Source organism: Molossus molossus, unplaced genomic scaffold (assembly GCF_014108415.1).
Source record: "Molossus molossus isolate mMolMol1 unplaced genomic scaffold, mMolMol1.p scaffold_m16_p_8, whole genome shotgun sequence".
Lineage (NCBI taxonomy): Eukaryota > Metazoa > Chordata > Mammalia > Chiroptera > Molossidae > Molossus > Molossus molossus.
This window is the reverse complement of record NW_023425402.1, coordinates 29,888,923-29,915,528: the sequence shown is the minus strand read 5'-3', so window position 1 is coordinate 29,915,528 and position 26,606 is coordinate 29,888,923. Positions and strand designations below refer to the sequence as shown.

Sequence of the window (26,606 nt, the reverse complement as noted above, 5' to 3'; positions counted from 1 at the left end):
ATCCCTTTCACATGTCCCAGAGCTGATCCTAACTCAGAGGGCCACGACCCATCCCAGGGGTTTGTACCTTTGCTTCCTCTCTGGAGGGGTTTGCAGTTTCCTTTGCAAACACAGAGCCTGGGTGTGGGTGTTCAGCAATGGCACAGAGCATACATCAAGGTGAATTTCTTTTCTCAAGGCTTAAGGTTCGGAGTCAGCAACTCCCTTCACAGCCTTCCCCTTGGGGGTGGTGTGGGGGGAGGAGAGGGACTTGCAATGCTGTTTTGTTCAAAGAAATGATTCTTGTACAATTCACTTTCAATGTCCATATCCGGAACATTTTTACATCCTTGATGCGGAGTCCAGTAATCTCACAACCAGTTATTAGCTCTTTTCTTTGACAGTTTGGATCTTGGAAGTTTGAATCACAGTTCACTTGGATATCTTGGCACCTCAGTCAATATTGCCAAGTTAACATCAGGATGATTGATACACAGGTGGACTTCTCTCTCTACTCAGGTGTTCCAATCATGCTGTCTCCCTTCTCAACCTACAGCTGTGACTGTCCCACTGGATGGAAAGGGGCCTTCTGCACGGAGACAGTTTCCACCTGTGACCCTGAACACGACCCCCCGCACCAGTGCCACAGAGGGGCCACCTGTGTCCCATTGCCTCATGGATATACCTGTTACTGTCCTCTGGGAACCACCGGGGTCTACTGTGAACAAGGTGAGGCAGAATTTCAACTCATGCTCTCCTCACAGTTCAGTAGTACAAAAATGCGGCTTTGCTTTTATAACTGTTTTAACTTACTAGCTCTAAAACCCCTGTCTGTTTAGTCCAGACATTCTAGATGCTTTGTGCAAAGTGCAGTCCAACCAGGTGAACTTGGGTTCTTAACTCAATTCCAGAACAAGCTTCCACCTTTGAGCTTCTCCCTTCTGTACCTTCCACTTGACTCAAAACTCTCAGGAGTAACAAGAGGCAGATTCATCAGCTCCAGTGCAAAGAAAGAGAAATTTGAGGGAACAATAATGAGCTTTCAATGTTCTAGCTCTCATCAGCTGTACTGTTCTTCCCTGTACCTTGTGATTGACAATGTCTTTACCACTGGGGCAAATCATGGCAGTGCCTTTGAGGGGTCCCCACAGTCACCTGAGTGCTCCCCACACAGGCTATGGCTAGTGCTAATGAGACTTCTAGATCTGGGCTGTCTCCCCTTTCATTTATAGCTTGCATATGACCTTCTGCTTTTCCTCCACATCACAAACACACTATGGGGTAGGAGGGGTAGGTGGAGCAGGGCAGCCTTGTTCCTCCACGGTCCTCCTTGCAGCCCACCAGCTCAGATTCGTCTTCCTGGACGAGCACTCAGCCAACACTGGCAGCGGGAACACGGGTTTCTACTGCCATCAACCCCAAACTGCAAGCGGGGACTCCGGCTGCATTGTATCTCCTCCTGCAGTTCCCTGACCCTACCCCAGCTCCACACCCAGCTAACACTTACTTATCCTTCAGATTTTAACTCAGACCTTACTTCTTTTTTAAAAAATAATTTTTCTTTATTGATTTTAGAAAGAGAGGGGGAGAGAGAGCTAGAAACATCAATGAGAGAGAACATCAATTGGCCACCTCCTACATACCTCAAAGGGGGTTCGGGCCCACAACCTGGGCATGTGCCCTGACTGGGAATCGAACAGGCGACCTCTTGATGCATGGGTCGACACTCAGCCAGTGAGCCACACCAGTCGGACTGACCTTAGTTTTTCAGGGAAGCCTTCATAGAACTGAGAGCAGTGACAATGCCTATTTTATTTCATTGTTGTTGAATCTCTATTACCCATCCTATAGTACAGAACACAAAATCTGTTATACATTTCAACTTAATAGTTCTAAAATAACAAAAATGGGCCCTGGCTGGGTAGCTCAGTTGGTTAGAGCGTTGTCTCAATACAAAACGTTGTGTATTTGATCCCTAGTCAGGGCATATACAAGAAGCAACAAATGAATGGGTGAATAAGTAGAACAACAAATTAATTTTGTGTGCTCTCTCTCTCTCTTTCTCTCTCTCACAAATCAAGAACAAAATTTTTAAATAAATAAAATAATAAAAATAGATTGTGACCATTTTCAAAAAATAGTTCTTGATTTTAGTGAACAGCAAAGTACTCAAAAATTTACCAAGATGACTGCCCTGGCTGGTTTGGCTCAGCAGTTAGAGCATCGGCCTGTGGTCCAGAGAGACCCTGGTGCAGTTCCCACTGAGGGCGCGTACCTCAGTTGCAGTTTGTCCCCAGCCCTGGTTGGCTGTGTGGGTGGCAGCCACTTGATGTGTCCCTTTCACGTCGATGTTTCTCTCTCTCTCTCTCTCTCTCTCTCTCTCTCTCTCACTCTCTCTCTCCCACTCTGTCTGAACAAAAAATGGAAAAAAAATGTCCTCGGGTGAGGATAAAAAAAAATTACCAAGATGATGCACATCTAAAACTTCCAAAGGAATCACTTGTAGTAACTGAAAGAAATAATCAGGCAAGTTAACACAAGGACTAGTGATAGCAACAATAGGGCAAGCCAGGTTTTTGAAGCTTAAAGGCACAGTAGCTCATCAATTTCAAAAACGCTCTCTTCCCATATCTTAGCAGTCCTTCATAATAGCCATTCCTTACGTAAATAGAGCATAGCTTCTAAAGATGTAGACGTAGCATTTTATCAACTACTGTCATACTCCAATGGTCTAACAAAGCATAATCATTAAAAACCAAGTATCTTCAAAACTAAAATTTGTCTTTAAATAAGTTATCAAAGACTAAGGTTGAAAAGAGCCTTAAAAATCACTTAATCCCAAGTATTTCACCTTGACAGAGGTTAAGATCGATGGCCGAGCGGGACTGAGGATTTAGTCTCCGCACTGCCAGTCCAGGGAGTTTCCCATTGCACTGTATTCATTACATTTTATAATCAAAATATAGAAACCAGCAGGCACACGAAGGAAGTGAAAACTTGTGCAGTCTATGGTGTGCAAAACTGGTTAATAATATGTTCTTGTCCCCATATTTTAAATTGTCTTAAGTATTTTAAAGTATGTGTATCTATCTGAGAAGAGGGTGGCTGGGGAAATTTTTATACCAGCCTTCTCATTTAAGTAGTGAAATCTTATTTCATCCATCCCTTACTCTTAGAATAACTTACTAATGGGAAGAAGTGATCCTTCAAGTCCCTTAAAATATTTACCTACAGCTGACACAAAGAAAAAATCCACTTAAAGACAAGAAAAGGACAGTCCCACGAGGTGTGGTGCTGTGGTGATAAAATATCAACGGGCCATTTGAACCCATTGGCTTTAAGGGTCACAGACACCAAAAGCACCTAGCCCAGTTCCAGGAGGACATGAATCCACATGTTCACATCATCTGACCCAGGCACTAGCTCGGATATGGGTTTTTAAACACCCAGGGGCCCTAAATCAGCTTTAAAAATGAAGCTGAAAGCTTGTCAGCAAACAGCAGCCACTGGGTTGGATATTTCACAAGGGCTGTTAATCTTACATTAAAAATAAATCGTAACAGGTTAATCTGGGGTAGACTATTTTCCCATCCAGCTTAGTCATTCAAATGTTCCATGGAGGTGGTATTCTGGTTTACAATTAATTTGCAAGAGAGAACATATGTCCAGTTTCTTTTCTTATAAACTGAAGTCTTGCTCATCTTTCCTCTCTTACTGCTCTTTGCTGTTAGAAGTTATTATTTACAACTACACATATAACATCTCCTGAATCACACAGTCTCTCCTCTCCATTTATTTTTTTCCCCCACATTATTGGCAAATTGCTTTTTTCCCCCTTGGAACAGTTTTATACTACTAAATTCTAGCTATTGCATATCATTGGCATTTAGCCAAATGAGATCCCATAATATGTGTGTTTTTAACTTTTCGCCTAGCAAATATTGAAAATGTTTATATTTTCCTTACAGTCTTTCCATCCATAGTGCCGTCTTCCTTCCATTCATTTCTCACTCCCCAAGGGAAAGAAACCCACGTGCATACGGGCATTTTGAATGAAGCAGGCATATGCTTAGTCTCTTGATGCCCAGGGTGCTCTGTGGTTCACCTATCCCTAGTTTTCATTGCAAGTATTTCAAGCTAATGGAGAAGTTAAATTCTTGCAGCCTTCCTGACACATGGGACACTCTCCTGCCAAGTCTTCGGTTTTCCTAATAATAGATGAAGGGGTCCGTTGCACTGTGGATGGAAATTTCGGAAACCATTCCTGTGTGGCCTGTTATCAGGTGCATTTAGCCATGTGAGGATATGGCAGGTAATACGCAAGCTTTCTTCAGAGGAAGAAAAATGAACTTTAGTCTTTATTTGTTTTCCCACTTTTAATCCCATTGTGATGATTAATAAGAATGTGGTTACATGTGTACTAGATCCTCTATCTCTACAATTTTATAATACTTTTAAAAGTAAAAATTAAGTAGGCACTAGCTATGATTCCTAGGAACACACATTTTTATTCTTTGGGCTTCTTTCTGTGCTTCTCAATACAACCTTCTAAATCATAAGTGAAACTCAGTGACAAAGTGAATTATATGTAACAATGCTAAGGGTTATATAAACATTAAGCTTTTTGAGAATCAAAAGGAATAGATGTTGCCGGTGAGTCTTATAGAAAAGAAATAGACACAATTCCCATTTCCTAACCTTGGACTTTGGGCAAGTAAACCTAATTTTCCTAAATATCGGACTTCTCACACATGAAAAGGGGATATGTAAAAATCTCTGTTGTAGGTGAATTTCTGGCCAAAGTCCAGGGATAGTCCATTCTCCTTGCCAAGTCCTAAATTAATTATTACTACTTTTTATAAGGTTGGGAGACAAAGGTTAAAAACTCTAAGACACAGACATTTATGAGAGGCTTTTCTTCAACAAAGTCCTTTTTATTTTCTATTCAAGATAACATTAATAAACAAAAAGCACTCATTCTGGATTTTCAGCCCACTACTGCTCAAGTTTCCTCCCTTGAAATGTTTTACATGTTGAGATATAAATACGTGATTCCCCATCTTAGGAAAGCAGACCCAAAAAAAGGTGTTTGTTTACAATCAATTTCTATGGACAGGACTTGGTTGCCTCTTCTCCTGAGGCAGGTCTGCCCACCTTCTTTACCTCTGAGATGATTGACAGTGATGAGAGCCAACCACACACTTCACTTTCTATTTGAGAACTGAGAGACAGGCTCCCTCTAGTTTCTAGTAGAAATATTAAAAAGTGACAAGCAAACTCACATTCTCATGACCATCGTGGGAGATAGAAAGATTGCAAAACATCTCATGATTTCATGTCCTTCCTTTGTTAAAATCTGTATAATTTATCTTAAGAAAAATGGAAAAGCCACCATTCCTGTACCGTGCTCTTCCAGTAACTGGGGAATAATGCAGGCATTGGTCATGAAGCGCTGTGGCCTGAGAGGCAGACTTTTCTAAGTCTCCAGCACATCTCATAGAGTTTAAATAAGGAGGAGTCAGTGAAATAAAGAGACCAGCCCAGTACCTCGCTGAAAACGAGCACTCCATAATATTAGTCCCTTCTTACAGAGGAAAGAAAAAAAAGTTTGAGATTACACTCACATTAATGTAGGTCATGTCGACATAGATATTTCGATCATTTTTCTTTTTAAAATATGATTAGTTAAATAGATTTTTAAGTTAAAATAAAATATGATTAGTTAAATAGATTTTAAGTTAAAATATTTTAAACCTATTTTTAAAATACAATAATTTTTATTATATAAAAGATGTAAAAATCTTTTCAAACATGATTAATAGAGTAGACATAGCTTTTCAAAATGACCAAATAAAATGTATTTTTCTTTTTTAATTTTTTTTATTGATTTGAGAGAGAGAGAGAGACACATCGAAGAGAGAGAACATTGATTGGCCACCTCCTGATGCCCCCACTGGGATCAGGCCCCCAACCTGGGCATGTGCCCTGACTGGGAATCAAACTGGCAACCTCTTGGTGCATGGATCGATGCTCAGTCACTGAGCCACACTGGCTGGGCAAAATGTGTTGTTTTTTTTAAACTAAAAACAAAACAAAACAAAACAATATGTATTCCCTATAGAAATATAGCAGATTATTGAGTTTTTAAAATTATTTATTGAGAAACACTCAGGCAACATGGGGAGATTCAAAGCTCTGTAAGATAAGGTTCCTTCTTGCAAAGAGCTAACAATGTAGGTGCAGACCAGGCAAAAGTCTGTGAAAATTATATAAAAGTATATAATTCAAATAGCAGTTCACAGAAAAGAGGAAGAAACAGCCAAGGGTATTGAATGCTTTGTTAGACAAATGAATGACATAATAAGTGCATTATTTCTGGCTAGTGGAACCTGAATAGTCATTAGAAAGCAATGAAATTAAGTCAGGTATCAAAGAATGGGTGAAATTTGGATAATGATGGGATGGTGAGATTGATTTCCTGAGACTGAGAACCACTTCAACAAAACCTGGGGAAGAAGGAAGGATGCACTAGCCAATGAGAGTAAACCTCTTCATCTAAAAAGGAAATGTATGCCAACTAAGGTCTAAATTAGTAAAATACCTCTGAGAAAAAAAAGGTAAGGGACCAATACAAAGCACAGTAGATTTTAAAAAATCATCAGGACTTGCCTACTGAGCTGAAGGGTATGCCTTTCACACAGGTGGCTCAATGAACACTTGTGAAGTGGAAGATGATTATTCTAGGCTTAAAACCTGGATGACACATGGATAATCACTGCAGTCTCCCAGACCTTCTGTAAATAAACCCTTGCGACTCCTGAAAGTCATAATTCTCCCAACACAAGTTACCTGTCTTCATTACTTATAACACTTCCAAATAGCATCAGAAAGAGTTCACAGTAAAAACGTGGCCAAATACTTAGAGAAAGATAAAACAAGCCCCCCTCCCAAGAAAAGAAAAGAAAGAGAAAAAGTAACAGAAGGAATTGAATGGGAAAATATGGAAGGAAGGACAAGCAAGATACAACAGGTTAGTCTGAAACATGGCATGCAGCTGAGTGTAAAATTAGCTTTGGGTTTCCCAGAAATTGGAGTAAAATGTAAAATACAACCAGTTGTTACTCATTTATTGCCTAATAAAAAAAAGCATACTAGTCATCACACTAAGGACAGATAACCATGCCCTGGTGCTGAACTCTAATTTAAAAAAAAAATGAGGAAGTTCTAATTAAAAAAAAAAATTAAACAGCGTAATCTATGCTAAGTTTGATGACAATGTTCTAGAAAGGAAGAGATGTTATGTATATGGTCATTTCTCATATTGACAAACAATAAAAGTTAAGGGCATAAGACTAAGTCATAGTTCTGTAAAGATAATTATGTCGAGGCTAAAGGAATAAAGTAGTTTCTAATGGTCTGGCGTGCTACTAGGGTAATATTTGTCTTAGGAGATAATTATTTAACATTTTCATTAGATTGTTACTCTTGGATATCAATTGTTGTCAACTAAGTTTTTGATAGTCAAAGCATAGCAAAAATTTAAAAAGTAAAAATTAAGATCACTGTATAAATCCAGATATCCTGGTTATTGATTGAAAGAATCATCACCTGCTTTATTTTTCAGATTTATAGGTGAAAAAAATTGATGTTTTATTATGCAAATTAAATAGTTTACCTTGGCATTTGTTCAAACACCCAAATTCTGCTCCAAAAAACATGGAGTAGCACACCTCTTCTTAGAAGGGTTTAAAAGCAGGAACCACCAGATGTCTCTAACCAAAACAATCAAGTGATTTTTTATAGAGTACTTAATTTTTAAGCAACACTCCATCTTGATGGGTCTGCAAAGATCATTTAGTACACAATAGCCACCCAAATAACTGAGTTAAACAATTAAAGAAGAGTTGTTCAGCATTATCCATCTGGGTGCTAACAAAAGCCTGCCTAAAGGGATAATTTTTATTTTTTCAATCATTGATACTTAACCATTCCTTCTGTTAGCAATTAGCCAACAGGTTCAATTGCTTATCACACCACTCCCAGTATACTCTGATAATAATTCAGTAAAGAGAAAGATGTTTGCCTTCCATTGTTGCTCCACGGTGTGTTCATAGCAAATCTAAAATTTGCCAAACTGCTTAAGTTGAAATGGAGAGGTCAAGTTTTAAGACTTTACATAGTTGTCTGGCTGGCGTGGCTCAGTGGTTGAGTGTAGACCCATGCACCAAGAGGTTGCCAGTTCAATTCCCGGTCAGGACACATTCCCAGGTTGTGGGCCTGATCCCCAGTGGGGGGCATGCAGAAGGTGGCCAATCGATGTTCTCTCTCATTGATGTTACTATCTCTCTGTCCCTCTCCCTTCCTCTCTATCTAAAGTCAATACAGGAAAAAAATTTAAAAATAAAAAAGATTTACATAGTTGAGGATGGAGAAAGAAGTTATTTTCTAACCATTAGATTTTTATTGTGATAAACCTTTAAAGGAGTATTTATAAGCCAGGAAGCCACAGTGAAATCCTATGCACTTATCCACAGACCTAAAGGCAAATCATAGGTTCATAAATGCTGCAAAAAATCTTAAATTATTTTCCTTTTTTTCTTTACTAACTAAACAGAAAATAGCTATGGCACAGCAGAACTGCAGCTAAAGTCAAAATCTTTTGCATTAAATGTAATGAAACAAAGAACATAAAATGGAGAGCCCTAAATTTGTAATTTACTGAGAACAGAGCAGATGTGTATCAGTGAGGATCATCAGCGTAACCTCATAGGCTTATAGTATGTGAAGATTGGAAGCTAGTTATTTATTGCCCGGCCAGTGTGGCTTAGTGGTTGAGTGTCAACCCATGCATAAAGAGGTCACCGGTTTGATTCCCAGTCAGGGCACATGCCTAGGTTGCAGGCTTGATCCCCAGTAGGGGACATGTAGGAGGCAGCCGATCGATGTTTTCTCTCATCGATGTTTCTAGCTCTCTCTCTCTCTCTCCCCCTTTCCCTTCCTTTCTCTCTAAAAATCAATAAAAATATAAAAAAATAATCACAATAGCTTTTTTAAAAAAAGAAAGCTAGTTATTTATTGACTAGACTATGGTTTGAGTTCATCATGAAAAACAATGCTCTGGGCCCTGGCTGGGTGGGTCAGTTGATTAGAGTGTCGGCTTGTACACCAAAAGGTTACAGGTTCAATATCCAGTCTGAACACATACAGGAGGCAACCAATAGATGTTTCTTTCTCACATCAATGTTTCTCTCTCTCTCTCTCTCTCTCTCTCTCTCCCTCTCTAATCAATAAACATATCCTCCGGTGAGGAAACAGAAAAACAAACAAACAAAAAACAATGTTCTGGAAATTGTAGCAATCTATTTTAGAAATCTTGAGGTCCACCACTCAGAACAGGAATGAACATTTGGTAGTAAAGGACTTTCAACAGGACTTGTTCAATTTAAAGTGATTAAAGAGGTTTAGAGCAATAAGCAGACATCCAAAGTAAGGAGGTGGTGAAATGTTGAATGCATGAAGGGAATCTTGCAGAGCTATAGGTTTTAAGAAAAATTTGTGCTTTAAAAACAAAGATGTGGGTCAGCAAGATGACTGACTAGAAAGCTACAAGCTCTCCTTCTCCCACAGAGACATCAAGTTAACAACATATGGACCACCATACCTTTGTGAGAGCTAATTGTGCCGGGACTGATAGAGCTGCAACATTATTGTTTTGCATCTAAGTAAAAACGGTTCAGACTAAACTCATCAACGGGTACTAAATTTTGGAGGTATTTTTGATGAATAGTATATATGCATGGTCTTACAGTATCTCCCCACAGATTTCATATGAATTGCAAGAAGGGGAGAAAAGCCAAAATTATACAATGGAATAATATACAATGGGGAAAAAAATCAGTCAACACCTTGACCAAGGTGATCAAAATTAATTTCACCAATGGAGGACAAATAGAATCATGTACCTCCATGTAATACCCTGAAAAGGTCACATCATCACCTATGACGGATTGTAGCCAAGAATATATAACCTGAATCTAGTTATAAGGAAAATAACAGTCAAACCCAAGATGATGAATTCCTTTCAAAAAACAGAGGGAAGAAAATATCCTTTAAAAATTTCAGTGTCATAAAAGACAGTGAAGGGCTGTGGACATGTTCTAGGGTAAGAGACAATGAAGAGACATAACTCAGTGCAACATCTCAGTTTAGATGAAATTTCTTAGGGGAAAATATTACAAAGAACATTATTGGATCAACTGAAAAATTGGGTTATTAATATTAGATTAGACAAAAGCATAATATTAATGTTACATTTATTAAAGATCAATTTAATCTGTAGTTATATAAGATAATATCTGTAAGTTGTTAGGTACAAAGAGTCATGATGAATGGAACTTACCTCAAGAGACAGAAAAATATCAGATACATAGCTAGATAGAACTAGATAAAGGGGTAGAATATTTTTAAAAGTGAGTCTGGGTACAATATTCTTTGTACCATTTTTTTTCTATAAGTTCGAAGTTATTTCCAAATAAATAGGTAAGATAATTTTTTTTTTAAATGTGTGAAGTACTTTTATTAAACAGGTCATTCTAGGCTTCTGAATTGGTTTACTACCTTGCCAATAAATACATTTAAGTCCCCAGATTCTCTGTGAATAATTTTTAAAGAATTGTAGAACCCAGCCGATGTGGCTCAGTGGATTAGGCTGGGCACACTCCTGGGTTTCAGGCTCGATCGTTAGTAGGGGGCATGCAGGAGGCAACCGGTTGATGCTTCTCTCTCATCAATGTTTCCATCTCTCTCCCTCTCCCTTCCTCTCTCTGACATCAATAAAAACATACTTTTAAAGAAATAATTTTAGAATTTTTTTTCCCAGAGGGAGATCCTTCATCATAGCTGATGCTACCATAAATATCTCATGAGTTTCTTGTTTTTATTATGCTTATCTATTTATGGTAAACAAGAATATGGTACTGTATGTCCTCAGAATACTGACACTAATGCATTAGTCATTTTCTTCTTGCTGTGTTTCAGTGTAGCAAATATTATTTCATTTAATTATAACATAACAGTTGGCACTTTTAAATACAAAATGTTTCTTGTTAAGACTATTTTTTTCCTGTGGATCTTTATAAACTCCCTGTTCTAATCACATTAGTCTAGGTGATTACATTAGTCTAGGTTATGATGCAGTGAGAAACAATCCCGAAATGTCAATGGCTTAACAAACAAGAATGTATTTCTTGCTCACAATGTGTCACCAAGGAGGCTTTTCTCACTTGTTCTCAGAGACTCAGGTGAATGGAGGCTTTTTTGGAATGATACTCCACAATCGGATGGGGTTAACCATGTTATCTAGTTTACCCTACTACTGGAAACTAAAGTCAGCTATTAGATTTATTTTAAAGAAACCCTTCTAGCAGGTATGAGCATAAAGCATTAAGAACTGTAGAAGAGCCCAGTCAGTGTGGCTCAGTGGATGAGCAACGACCCATGATGCACCAAGAGGCTGCCGGTTTTGTTCCCGGTCAGGGAACATACCCAGGTTGTGGGCTCCATCCCCAGCAGGGGGCGTGCAGGAGGCGGCCAAGCCATGTTCTCTCTCATCAGTATTTCTATCTCTCTCTCCCTCTCCCTTTCTCTCTCTCTAAAAGCAATAAAGAAAAAATATTGAAAAAAAAAAAGTAGAAGAGACTGAGAGAGCTGTGATGGGTCACTACAAATGTGAACATCATCCCTGGGTTCCCAGATCTGAGAAGCCAATGTTGCTAGATCCTAACTGTGTCTGAGGGTGGGGAGGGGAAAAAGGTCCTTCCGGAGTAGTACCTTGGCTGTGCCGTCCTGTGACTCACGCACCCCTCACTCCCACTGGAGCAGCAAGACACAGGGAGAAACGAGGGCCTTTCCTCTTCAAAACTGCACTTGGTCCAGAAAAAAATGATGATGTATGCTCATTACCATGGTAACTCAAAGACAGCTCGGCTGATGAATTAAAAATCAAAGTATGCTTAAGCCTATACAGGGTATAGAATATGCATGTAAGAAAAAAATAGTATAATGAAAAGCAGAAGATAAGCTGCTGAGATACATTTGTAATCCAGGTATTTTTTTTATTTCATTCCTTGGTATGTGCTACCAGAGAGAGCACTTTCCCACTTTGAAAACCAAAAATGAAAAAAAAAAAAAAACAAAACAGAAAACGGTGATGTGTTCACAAAGGATGCTGCCTCCTGAGCCTAAACATCTGTTCCTACCACACACACTGCTCTGGACTCACACGGCAGCCTCGTGGTTCCCACCACTCCACACACCACCCTGCTCGGGGCCTCACCCATCCCTGCTGGAGACATCGAGGCACTGGCGTTCGACTGTGGACTTCCCACCAAAGTGTGGAGACATCGTCTCTTCCTTTGTACGTTGTGCTTGGTTTCAAGAGTATTCAATCAGTATACTTCTTTTTTTTTTTTTTTTTTATCCTCACTTGAGGACATTTTTCCATTCAGATAGAGTGAGAGGGAGAGAGAGAGAGAGAAACATCAACGTGAAAGGGACACATCGGGTGGCTGCCACCCACATGACCCAACCAGGGCTGGGGACAAACTGCAACCAAGGTACGTGCCCTTAGCGGGAACCAAACCCAGGTCTCTCTGGACCACAGGCTGATGCTCTAACCACTGAGGAAAACCAGCCAGGGCATCAGTATACTTCTTTACACCTCAACGTCTTCCGGAATCTGTAGTAGAAATGACTCTCCCAGCATTTTCAGTCACAGCCTCCTCTGCTTTCTTAGAGTGAACTTGGGTGTGTACAGGCATAAATCTAACAGACCCATCCAATTGGCAAATGTCATTCAGTCCCCAAGTCGGCCCCGCTCTTCCATCTGACCACTGGTGGCTTGGTTACCAGGCCAACTGGTCTGCCTGGCTTTTTGTTTGAGATGAGTAATCTAGGAAACTTCTCGGTCTCTTACGCAGATAGATTTCTGGCAGATGCTACATCATTTCACCAGATACACCCCAACAGGTGTGAAAGCCATCAGAAAATATAGCTCAGGTTCAAGCTAATACTCCTGCCAAACTATATATGACTGCTAGCTATCATCCTAATTCCTTCCTGGTAAAATCTTAGCCTATATGAAGTCAGAGGTTATGTGACTGCCTTATGTCTAGTGAGGTATTACATTTGACATTGTCCGGGTCTGAGAGCTTCAGCTGAGGCCTCAAAGCTGAGAACAATAGGTGTCCAGTATACTTACAAGTCTTAAAGAGTTTATGGGGCGGGGGGGAGGCAGTAGAGTGTCAATGGGGGGAAAATGAGAAACATCTGTAACAAAAACAAATTAATAAATAAAAAAAATTAAATTAAAAAAAAGAGTTTATGGATGATGAGCTATCACTATACACTTACTGGGAAAAAAAAAACAAAAATAAGAAAGTAGTGACATTATCAAATGCTGTGAGAAACTAAATCTCTCACACGTTGCTGGTTAGACGGTAAAATGGTCAGCCACTCTAGAAAATAATTTGTCTGTTTCTTATAAAACTAAACATTTAATCACCATACAGCCCAGCAGTCACCCTCCTGGATAGTTATATGAGAGAAATGAAAAGTATGTCTACACAAAAATATGTACATGAATGTTCATGCTAATTTTATTGTAATAGCCCCAAACTGGAAAACAACCTAAATGTCTTTCAATGGATGAATGGTCAAACAAACTGATATAGCCATACCATGGAATACTACACAGAAATGAAAAGATACAAAATATTGATACATATAACTCAGATGGATTGCAAGAACATTATGCTGAGTGGAAAGAAGTGATAGACAATCCATATCGAATCTGTCGAAATGTGACTCCCCCAGTATATCATTCATCCCAGCTTATGAGAGAGACGGTTCGGAGAAAGAAAGTTTTTTGAAGAGGAATGTTGGCTGTAGGAAGAACCATTGGGGTAGCCCCAAAAAACAAGTGAGGAATGCATCAAAAAGTACTGCTCAGAAGACAAGGGCCCTTGTCGGAAGGGAAAAGTAACCGTTCTTTCCCTGAGTTCTCAGTTTCTGCTGAGCTGGCACTGACGGAGGAACCAGGGAGGAGGGTGGAAGTAAAAAGAGATCTCAGTGCAAATTGAAACAACAATGAGGTATCACCTCACACCTGTCAGAGTGGCCGCCATCAACAAATCATCAAACAACAAGTGTTGGCGAGGGCGTGGAGAAAAGGGGACTCTAGTACACTGCTGGTGGGAATGCAGACTGGTGCAGCCACTATGGAAAACACTATGGTGTTACCTCAAAAAATTAAAAATTGAACTGCCATTTGACCCAGTGATCCCACTTCTAGGAATAGACCCTAAGAAGCCTGAAACACCAATCAGGAAGAATATATGTACTCCCATGTTTATAGCAGCACTATTTACAGTAGCTGAGATCTGGAAACAGCCCAAGTGTCCATCAGTAGTCGAATGGATAAAAAAGCAGTGGTACATATACACAATGGAGTACTACGCAGCTGTAAGAAAGAAAGATCTCTTAGCCTTTGAGACGACATGGAGGGACCTGGAAAATATCATCCTAAGTAAAACAAGCCAAACAGAGAAAGACAAATATCATATGATGTCACTTATTTGTGGAATATAATGAACATAACAGTCTGAGGAATGGGATAGTCCCAGAGACATGGAAGTGGGGTACAGACTGACAATCCCCAGAAGAGGGGGTGGTGGGGGAGAGAGAAACCACAGAACTTATAAATATGTATGCATGAACAGTGGACATGGACAACAAACCGGGGACTGGGCAGGGAGGGAGGGGGAAGGGGGAATCAGTGGGGGGAAAAGGAGAAACATCTGTAACAAAAATTAATTAATAAAAAATAAATAAATACATTTAAAAAAAAAAAAAGAGGTCTCAGGAAGACCAGAGCCACATCCCCTAGAGTGAAAGAAGACAAAACCAGCGCCTGGCCCCACTCTACGTAGCCTGAAGACAAAGCTGGCTGGAGCTTTCTCTAATGGCCCGACTAGAGGCAGGGTAGATGGGGCGGGGGCGGAGGACAGGGCAAGAAGCATGTGGTCCAGCTAAGGTAAGCAAGCATGGGTCACCTTGAAAGAACCTTACCCGTACAGGTCAGTTGTCTCAAGCTGAAAGAGGGTGGAAGCATGTAACAAGAGCAAAAGCTGAGTGGAACCCATACAAGTCTGTCAAGGTGCGTGGGCCTTGTCAGGAACGGCAGGGAGGCGGGACCAGTGGAGAGGGGAGGGACAATAGAAGGGTCCAGAGGACAGTCTGTGGCGACAGAGGACATTAGACAGCTGAGAATGACGACCAAAAGCTGCGGACAAGAAAGACCCTTCAGTGGTCTTCTAATCACTGATCCTCAACGTCATCTCGGAAAAGCTGAAAGCAGCAAAGCAAAGCAGCAAGGTGAAGGAGGAAAGCAAGGATTAGTACAAAAAAAACAGACAGCGGTGTGGCTCAGGAGACTGAGCGTCGTCCCACGGGACTGAGAGGCCCCGGTTAGATTCCCGGTCAGGGCACATGCCCAGGTTGCAGACTCAATCCCCAGTGGATGTTTCTCTCTCACATTGATGTTTCTATTTCTCTAAAAAAAATCAATAAAATCATATTTAAAACAAAACAACAAAACACACACCTCTCCCTTCCACTTCATTTTTCAAGTTCAGATGAGATCTGAGCTATGAAGGAAGAATAGAAGCTTGGAATTAGGCAACAGATTGAGGTTTTGGTTCAGATTGAATGGGGTTTCTTAATACCTGAAAATGATACTTCACCGAGACCTGAAAATGGTCAAAAAGATAAAAAATGTACCCAAGATATCCACAGGAATGAGAATAAAAGATTCCACAGAGCATGTCCAAGGGGCGATCATAGGGAAAAGATCAAACTACGTCCTACCAAGTCCAGCCTTTTCGATAAATCAGTTCAAGCCCCTACACCTTTCCTGTGATCTTTGATAATACGCCCACCTGTGCTCTTTCTGAAGCAATCTTTACTCATGCCAAAGATTCTTCCTCTGAGGTCCCTTATCACCTACTCTGGTGCTTTGAAGACATCTACAGGGGTGGTGAAAAGTAGGCTTACAGTTGTTGGTATAGAAAATAATATAACAATTAGTAAATAATAATATAACAATACACTCTGTGTTTCGAAACGGTAAACCCAGTTTCGCCCCACCCCTGTATTTGCTCAAAGTGTTGCTGTTTTAGAAACCCATGGATGCACTAAATCAGATGGTGCATCTCTGCACTGCAATGTTCCCACCTCACTAATCAGCACACTTTGCTTTCCTTTTCGTCATATTTTACTGGCCTCGTTTCAGTCAAGGCTACTTTGTGAAACAGTGGTAAATATAAATATAAGTAATTTCTCCGGGAGTCCTATTTATAACAAATAAGAGAACAAAAGTGAGGTCATGAGTGAAGCTGATGTAATTTGGAAGCCACGTGAATTATTAGCTATTATTCCGCTGAGAAAAGGAGCCCTTTGAAACTGCCTCGCACCCTGACCAGCTCTGAGGCCATTGACCAGACCCAGTAGATGAGCTGTCCAAGAGAAGGGGTGTTGGTGTTTTGTTTTTTTTAATTAACCTACACTGATTAGCAAAGTCTCCTAAAGATGATTCACTGTCAGAATGACTTGGTGAGTCACTGGAAAACCTTGACATCCCCCAAATTCTACCAAAAAATGCAACACGGCGGAAATGTTCTGCAGCTAATTTAGTGATGACAGAGATGATTTGCTGAATCAGTTTTTCGGGTCCTCTGTGTGTTCCCACCTGTCCACGCAGGCAGACCCTCTCAGACATCAGAGCGTTCCATGTGCTGCTTATGCTGCAACAAGTTAATGGACAAAATCATCAAAATTCAGCAATAAAAGGTATCAACTATCTATGCATTGAAACAACAGGCGAAATATGCTAACATCAGAATTTCATGAAGATAAATTATTGAGTGAAAAAGTGTACTCTGCATAGCTTATATAAAACATGGTTTCATTTATGTGAAGTGAATCAGATACTACTAGATATACACACACAGAAATTGTACGTGTACTGAAAACTAAAGTGTGGGTATACATTCAATAAGCTGTTAACCGTGGTTCCTGGGAATGAAGAGAGAAGAAAGAACAACAAAGTTTCATATTTTTTTTTTTTCTTTATTGATTTCAGAGAGAGAGGAAGTGAGAGGGAGAGAGAGATAGAAACATCGATGAGAGAGAACATTGAATGGCTGCCTCCTGCATGCCACCCACTGGGGATTAGGCCCAGAACCTGGGCGTGTGCCCTGACCATGAATCGAACCAGTGACTTCTTGGTGCGTGGGTTGATGCTCAACCACTGAGCCACACCAGCTGGACCAAAGTTTCACCTTTTCACTCCACACTCTTCTGCATTGTTTAAATGTCTTATAATGAGCATGTATTACCTTAGTAATTACTACAAGGACAATTTCAATAGGATGCCCACTTTTTATTTTTATTTATCTTTTTCACTTTTTTTTTTCTTTTATTGATGTTAGAGACAGAAGAAGAGAGAGAGGGAGAGAGAGAGAGATAGAAACATCAATGAGAGAGAACATCGATTGGCTACCTCCTGCATGCCCCTCACTGGGGATTTGACCCACAACCTGGGCATGTGCCCCAACCAGAAATTGAACCGGTGACCTCTTTGTGTGTGGGTTGACGATCAACCACTGAGCCACACCAGCCAGGCAAGGATGCCCATTTCTTAAATTATCCCTGTATTCTGCCCTGGTCAGTTTGGCTTAGCAGTTGGAGCGTCGGCTTGCAGACCAGAGAGTCCTGGGTTCAGTTCCCGCTAGGGGCATGCACCAAATAAATAAATAAATACACAAACAAACAAACTATCCCTGTATTCTTAAAATAAACTTGAATTCAGTGTTTATAAACATGTGGTCTAAGTAATACTTAAGTCAGAAAACACTTGGGTGCTTATGAAAAATATACTTCCTTGACCCCATCTCAGCATTAATGAATCCGACCCTCTAGGAGTGAGACACAGGACTTCGAATTCTTGGCAACCACACTGCACAATTCTAATCTCTACCATTCTGAATTGCACTAAATCAAAATGAATGACGTAGTTGCTTAAAACTCAGAAAATGTCAACGTCTCCTGGATAAACACCCACCAGTTGCCTACCAACCGAAAAGTGAAAGACAACAGTTAGCAAAGGCCTGGTCTGAAGGGAGAAAGGCCAAGTAAATAGATTAATGGCTCAAAGCATGTGGTGAGCCAGATGCTCTAAGAAGCATGGTCTCATTACAAAATGAGGAAGAGCCTGGCCGGTTTGGCTCAGTGGTTAGAGCATCAATCTGCAGACCAAAGAGTCTCAGGTTCAATACCAGTCAAGGGCACATGCCTCGGTTAGTCCCCAACCCTGGTCTGGGTCATGCAGGAGGCAGCCAGTCTATGTGTCTCTCTCACATCGATGTTTTTCTCTCTCTCTTTCTCTCTCTCCTCCCTTTCTATTCTGTCCCTTTCCACTCTGTCCGAAAATAAATAGGAAAATATCCTTGGATGAGGGTTAAAAACAAACAAAATGAGAAAGAAAGAAGGAATATAGATTCCATAAAGAGATCGAAACTGTCAAGTGTTCAGAACTGTCCTTCTTCCTCTCATAGTCCCCATCTGGTTGATTATACACAGAAGCAACAGCTAACACCTGATGGACTATAAACCAGTGAAATGGCTACTTCAATTCACATTGAAATGACTCTTCTCATGCTTAGCATCAAGTAAAACTCAAGAGTTAGCACTTTTTGAAGAGATGTGGACCTAAAGTATTGTCAAGTAAACTGACATTTACTTCCGCTTATATAATCACTTAAAATGTATCTTGACTCAATTATACTCTGTATTTTAATTGGAGATATAGAAACTGAAGAATAATTCATGAATTGATGCCTTTTATGAGCCACTAGTTGAATCATCTTTCTGAAAGCACTGTTAATGTAAAACATTTTAAGAAGCTCTCATTCTTGAGATAAGAATAAGACATTCTCAGAATCAACCCATCTGATGCCTGTCTACAGTGCAATCCAGAGCAGAGAGGACTTATGTTGTACGGTGCCAGCAATAGGAACATAGTTACCAGAAATGATAGGAGGTGTTACTGGCTCCATTACAAAAAGCCTACTGTTGGTGGGATAAGAACAGAGTGACCAAGGGTCAATTTTTGTGCAGGTAGGAGCAACCCTTGGAAGATAAAGTAAGTGATAAAATTTTTGAGTTTACTGCATTTATGAGCAATATTGTTAATTTTGAAACTCGGGTTGTTGTCTTGTTTTGTTCTTTAGCTTTTTCTATAAGTGATCCATCTTTCAGAAGCCACGAATTATCCTGGATGTCTTTTGCTCCCTTTCGTATTCGAAAAAAGACACATATTCAACTGCAGTTCCGGCCTTTTTCTACAGATGGCATCCTATTTTACGTTGCACAACACCTAAAAGCACAATCAGGTAAAGTTGGTAGGATCTTTGTTTGCAGGGGAAAAAGTCCTAATGAATTCTCAATAGTCTATTAAGTAATATGTGATGGAGTGTTTTTATTTCTTAAGTCACCTAGCCTGTAAATATGTAAACATTTGATAATTTCATGTTCTATTGGTCCTGCAAGACTTGTTTATGAATTGACTCCATAAATATAAATGTTAATAAAATAGCAAGAGCTTTGTCAGAATTAAAGTCAGCAAAATCTCAATATAGTGTATGTGCAGCTTTATAATAATCCCATCAAAAATGGTTGAAGCCATGCCTGATAGTCTATGTCAAAAGGAACATAATATGCATATAAAAGACTTTTTGAAAAAGGAAGACATGGTTGATCTATTTCCAGTAAATCCATCCACATTTACAGCTCCAAAAATTGTTCTTTAAGTTGTTCTGTCTTCACCCTGGCTGGTGCGGCTCAGTTGGTCGAGTGCCATCTGAACACCAAAAGGTCACTAGTTCGATTCCTGCCTCGTTAGGGCAAATGCCTGGGATTCAGGCTTGATCCCCAGTAGGGGGCATGCAGGAGGCAGCTGATCCATGTTTCTCTCTCACACCGATGCTTCTCTCTCTCTCTCCCTTCCTCTCTCTCTAAAATCAATAAAAATAAATAATAAGTTGTTCTGTCTTCTAAATGGTAAAAACCTATGATCCACATCCCAAAATAAGTTTATAAACATGATTTGTAACTATAAATGTTGCGTAATTACTGCAAAATATGAAATAAAAATGTCCAAGTACTATGCTCCAGTTTTGTGAGTTGATATTTGAGTTTGTACTACTTCGTTCTTAATTTCCATTTTTATGTCTTGCTCCAGAATGTTGACAAAGACATTTGTATGTATAGGTACATTTGTACTGCAAAATATTTTTAAATTTTACATTTAAGAATTTCTTTAATTTTGTTTCTTAGAAAATGATATTTTGGTATTGCAAAATAATTAAATCAATGTTTCTCATAGTCAGCAAAAAATCATGCCCTGATTTTCACAATCTAATCTAGTAAATCATTTAAAGATGTCTTCAGCCCTGGCCGGTTTGGCTTAGCGGTTAGAACGTTGGCCTGTGGTCCAGAGAGACCCGGGTTAGGTTCCTGCTAAGGGCATGTACCTCTGTTGCAGTTTGTCTTCAGCCCTGGTTGGGTCATACGGGTGGCAGCCACTTGATGTGTCCCTTCCACATCGATGTTTCCTCTCTCTCTCTCTTTCTCTCTCTCCCTCCCACTCTATCTGAACAAAGAATGGAAAAATGTCCTTGGGTGAGGATAAAAAATAAATAAATTAATTAATTAATTAATAATAAATAAATAAATAAAAAGATGTCTTCATATGCTGCTAAATTATAATATCAGATAATTAGATCAAAGCGGTTCCATCTCAATGCACTGGTAAAATATCTTCAAAATAAATTCAAGGAAAAAAGATGTACTTTCAAAGAAAAAAGAGAATATGATTGAGCTACAAAATACACCTTAGACGAGATTTGTTCTCCTGATATTTGATATTTGGTTTTAAATTCATGATTAATTTAAATATCCTTGTGACAGTGCTAAATGGGAGATTGTGCACAAATAGAAATTTTCTGTTTATAAATCAAGAGATGTTAAGAAATAAATCAGCTTTAGTTATATTGCTCATAAAAATAAAAATAAAAATTAATCCTCAAAGTTAACCTTTGTATGGTAAGGGCAGAAAATCAAGAGCTCTTTGGGACTCTCATTGGCCAAGAATGTTGTACTATAATTTTATAATTAGTACACTGGATACATATTTGTGTTTATGTATATAAAATTAAAAGCTCATATACATTAACACTCATAGGAGGCAAGAACACATTTTTTTACATCTGTTATTTAAAGACATTGTATTTTGTTCATGAAAATCAAGATTTTCTTTTTATCTGCCATTAGACATTATTTACACAGAGAATTGAAAATAGATTTATTAGTTTCATGTTTTGCTTGGTGCTATATTTGACATTTCTGTAAGGAAATCATAAAAACTTTAAAATATTTTAAAAATCAATAAAAAATAATTTTAAAAAAATACCCAAACACTTAATACACAATTTCAAAAATCACAAATTTAGATTTTCAATGACCAATTAAGTTTTCATATGTGCCAAACCAAATTCCTCTTTTAAATATATTTTTATTGATTTTTTTAGAGAGAGAACGAGATAGAGAAATAGAAACATTGATGTGAGAGAGAAACATTGATTGGCTGCCTCCTGCATGTCTGTCACTGGGATTCAAGCCAGCAATGCGGGTATGTGCTCTGATCAGGAATCGAACCGGGACCTCTCAGTCCATGGGACGACACTCAATCCACTGAGCCACATTGGTTGGGCCCAAACCAAATTCTTAATGAACAAGTTTCTGTATCTCTTTACAGATAAATAATTTGAATAGTTTCAAATAGTGTAAAATTTAAAACAAAAGGGTAATTTGAAAATTTTCCTAGTTGATTTTAGACCTCTGGTTTTGAAAAGAGATAAGACTATGGCACCTGTTTATCTGTTTCTGCTAAATATTTAATACCTTAAAATTAGTTTGTTAACACAAAAATTATCAATATTATGTTAAGCATAAATTAATCATCTTGATATAGTTCTAATCCTCCCAGACAAATGTGTATTAAAAAGCCTAGTCAACTACAATGTGAAATTCAAGCATATTCAAACAACCAACCAATAAAAGATAAAATAAGTTATACTGCCTTAAATTTCCTTTTCTAGCCCTGGCCGGTTTGGCTCAGCGGTTAGAGCGTCGGCCTGCGGTCCTGAGAGACCCGGGTTCGGTTCCCGCTAAGGGCGCGTACCTCGGTTGCAGTTTGTCCCCGGCCCTGGTTGGTCGTGCGGGTGACAGCCACTCGATGTGTTCCTTTCACATCGATGTTTCTCTCTCTCTCTCTGTTCCTCTCTCTCCCTCCCACTCTACCTGAACAAAAAATGAAAAAATGTCCTCGGGTGAGGATTAAAAAAAAAAAAATTCCTTTTCTAGAGAAAAAAATTATATAAAATTTTCCTAATAAATTGTGTGTAGTCTCTTCACAAATGTTAGGTCCTGCCAGGTGACTGCGATCAGTGATGCCTGGTGGGGCAATGGGAGGGAGCCCTAGGTCTGGTCAAACATGGTTAAGCGGCTGGAGTGCATTCATTCATAATCTTCATTCCACTTACGAGCTCACTTCTCGTAAGGACCACCCACTAGTGGTGAACGTTTAACATTTGCTTACCCTAATGCCAATCTGTACTCATGACCCGTAACTACAGCACCAGTTTCTAGTCAGCTAAAATCAAAGGCTTGCATGACGAAAGCTACAAATGCAGCTAAGAGCAATTCTAGCTCCCAGGGTCACAGAGAGAGAGGAAGACCTGTTTTTGACAGTCCTTAAGAATGTCCCAACAAAGCCATGTTAAAATAAGCAGTTCTCCTTGCTCTTTCTTCCGGTTGGCAACTTTTTTATCTTGATATTCTAGATCACAGTGTCAGCTTTCCTAATCATTTTTAGATACTTTTTATTCCAGTGTAGTTCTTCACCGTAAGATTGTTTGCTATAGGACACTACAACCAAAGTAGCAAGAGAGACTTCCAGTATGCTGTGATAGAGAATTGTGTCCATTTGCAAGGCAGAAAGTATATTCGGAGTTCTATATATTTTTATTTTTAATTGATTTTTTTTTTTTTAGATAGAGGAAGGGGGGGGGGGGAGAGAGAGAGACTTTGATCAGTTGCCTCCGGCATGCATCCCAACCAGGGATCGAACCCACCACCTTTTGGTGTATAGGACAATATTCCCACCAACTGAGCCACATCGGCCAGGGTCAGAGTGCTATAAATTTTTAAAGCAATATAAATTATGTTAAATTATTCTACTTTCTTATGGTCTAAAAAATTTAAGTGATCCTATCTGAATTTAATATGTTCTTTTTTTTTACAAAAAGTGTAAAGGGTTTTTATTATTTGTGACAATGGCACAATTATTTAAAGTTAATATTTAAGAAATTTTACATGTTCTGAGTCCTTCCACACACTGCCTTAGTTTTCCCCAAGTTTGACTCTTGATCTTTTTTTTTTTTTTTTTTTTTTTGCTCCATCCAGTTGTCGTGTCAGTCAGTCCTATAGCAGGAATAGAGATGATCATGTGATCACAAACTCTCTGGTCACTAGCAACCTAGAAGGATTAGCTAGACAGAGGACATCTGCAAGACTCCAGAGATCTAAGGCTGCATTTAATATTTTCTTCTTTTATGTTTGTAATGCTGCCTCTCTTCCCTTAGACTTAAAATGCTATTCATATTAGAAAATATGAAATAATCTGGATTTCTCTTTTGGGAAATTAAAATTTTAAAATGTACATATTGTAGGATTTTTAATATTACAAAGCTAGTACTTGAGACAACTAGACCAAGGTGTTTCTTCATGCAACAACTATTTATTGAGTATCTCCCTATGGGCCAGGCACTGTGCTAGTGCTGGGAGCCAACTGCTGGGTCAAATCAGATACAGCCCGTTCTCATAAAGTTTACAAGCTAGTGAAGAAGACAGCTATTAATCAAATAATAACAGATGTGATGACATAGAGTATATTCACTAGAAATTATGAGAAAATGATTAAAGTAAGAGAATCATACTTTGCATGGTCTGATATACTTTCCCCAGGTGGAAATGATGGCTATCGAACCATAGAGCTGCTAGGTCTCCCAACCATCCCAGAGTGATCCAGTGTGGGCCACAAAGGGGAGAACAGACATTGTTTATAGGTGGGAGGTGAGGCAGCCAGTCACTTCGAAAGAGGAAAGAAGAATCGTAGCATATGCCAAGAAATCTCCCTGGATAGAAAAGGAAAGAAGTTTTTACTGGTCGTGAAATGGTAGGGGGAAGGGGAAATGCTGCTTAGAGGAAGATTCCTGCGGAGTTTGTTCGGTAAACCACTTTGCTACACTCTTGTAACAAGAACGAACACTGAAGGGCTAGTCGCTCTACTGAGTTGGGGAGACTAGAAGAGGTCAGGTGTATAGGAGATGTTCACAAACCGAGCTACAAATTTTGGAGTTCGAGGCGCCTTCAAAACACCCAAGCAGGGGTCTCAACTAGGGGTCTGTGTACTTACAGATAAAACTTGATGCCAAGAGCATGGCTGAAACACATACGCTATAGTCAAAGGTTTTCATAGCATCACTATTAACTGCTCTTATTTCTTTCAACTACCTCCCCAATCTCAAAAATAAAGTCAGTGGCTTGGAGCAAATGTTGCTTAATTTTACACATTCACCTTTAACTAAAATGGTTAAAAGACCTCACTTTAACTTAGTACCACAACACATTCACTCAGTGGGAAATATTTTCAACTATTGAAAACTTATGTGGCCAATTCTGGAATAAAAAAAAATACAGAATGTGTGAATTAATGTATACATATACTTTGATCTGTAAATGGAAAAAATATTCTCTGCCATAATTATGAGAAAGACTTGTTACCTTCTTTTTCCAAGACAAAACTTATTCAAGTGTCCAGAAACAGCAAGAATTTTTAATGGAGTAACATTTCACTGTTACTAAACTGGTTTTCTTTCTTAACAGGTGATTTTTTATGTATCTCTTTAGTAAATGGTTCTGTTCAACTTCGTTACAACCTCGGTGACAGAACTATCGTTCTAGAAACTCTCCAAAAAGTAACTATTAATGGAAGCACTTGGCATGTGATTAAAGCAGGAAGAGTCGGTGTGGAAGGCTACTTGGATCTGGATGGGGTAAATGTAACAGAAAAAGCCAATGTTCAAATGAGCTACCTGGACACAAATACTGACTTCTATATTGGAGGAGTGTCATCCTTAAGTCTTGTAAATCCCATGGCAACAGCAAGTGGACCTGTAGGTTTTCAAGGTTGTGTCCGAGAAGTTATTATAAATAATCAGGAGTTACAGTTAACTGAACTAGGAGCCAAAAGTGGCTCAAATGTAGGTGACTGTGATGGGACAGCCTGTGGGTACAACGTGTGCAGAAATAGGGGTGAATGTATGGTAAATGGCACGACTTTTTTTTGCAGATGTTTGCCACACTGGACTGGAAAGGTATGTGACCAGTCTGTGTACTGTTTGAATAACCTTTGTCTCCACCAGTCTCTATGTGTACCTGACCAATCATTCTCTTACAGCTGTTTGTGTACTTTGGGTTGGGTGGGAAAGTATTGCGAAAAGAAAACTTCATTTTCAACTGCAAAATTTATGGGTAATTCTTACATTAAATACATTGATCCACACTATAGAATAAGAAACCTTCAGTTTACTACTGTATCCTTAAATTTCAGTACTACCGAAAGAGAAGGCTTAATTGTATGGATGGGGAAAGCTCAAAATGAAGAAAATGATTTTCTGGCAATTGGGCTCCATAATCAGACCTTGAAAATAGCAGTCAACTTAGGAGAAGGCATCTCTGTGCCTATGACTTACAGCAACGGTACTTTCTGTTGTAATAAATGGCACCATATCATTATAATTCAAAATCTAACTCTTATTAAGGCCTACCTAGATGGCAATCTAATTTTCTCTGAGGATATTGATCCACAAAAAAATTTTGTTGCTCTAAACTATGATGGTATTATTTATCTAGGGGGCTTTGAATATGGTCAAAAGGTAGATATTGTTACTCAAGAGATTTTTAAAAGGAATTTTGTTGGTAAAATTAAAGATGTATTTTTTCAGGATTCAAACAAAGTTGATTTAATTGAATCAGAAGGGTACAATGTTTATAATGGAGATGAACAAAATTAGATTGCACAAACTAATAGTCGTTATTTTAATATACAAAATATATATGTACATGTAGTTGTTTTAGTAGTTATTTCTTTGGCACGTTGCTTACTGAAAATCAACTGTTTACTATTACCTGAAATAGTCTAAATGCTAACACAATTTTATAAGCTTATATATATAGTTAAAGATTCTGGTTGCTTTTCCGACATTCAATTTATCTGTGTGTTGATTACTCAGTTTTTACTCTATTAGTTTCTTTAGTGTTTATTCATCTATGAATTGTTTTTAAGTAAAATTTAGGTGGGAATGCATCTGCGATACAAAGAAAAATAA

The 26,606-nt window shown here is 38.9% G+C and overlaps 1 protein-coding gene across 1 annotated transcript in view; it reads left to right on the top strand.

Annotated features, from left to right (window-relative positions):
- EYS (eyes shut homolog) overlaps positions 1-26,291 on the top strand; it is a 1,629,530-nt gene extending 1,603,239 nt beyond the window's left edge. Inside the window, 3 exon segments of the mRNA XM_036248740.1 lie at positions 536-708; positions 19,326-19,487; positions 25,102-26,291. Coding sequence (XP_036104633.1) covers positions 536-708; positions 19,326-19,487; positions 25,102-26,291 — 1,525 coding nt within the window.
- The last annotated feature ends 315 nt before the right edge of the window (positions 26,292-26,606 follow it).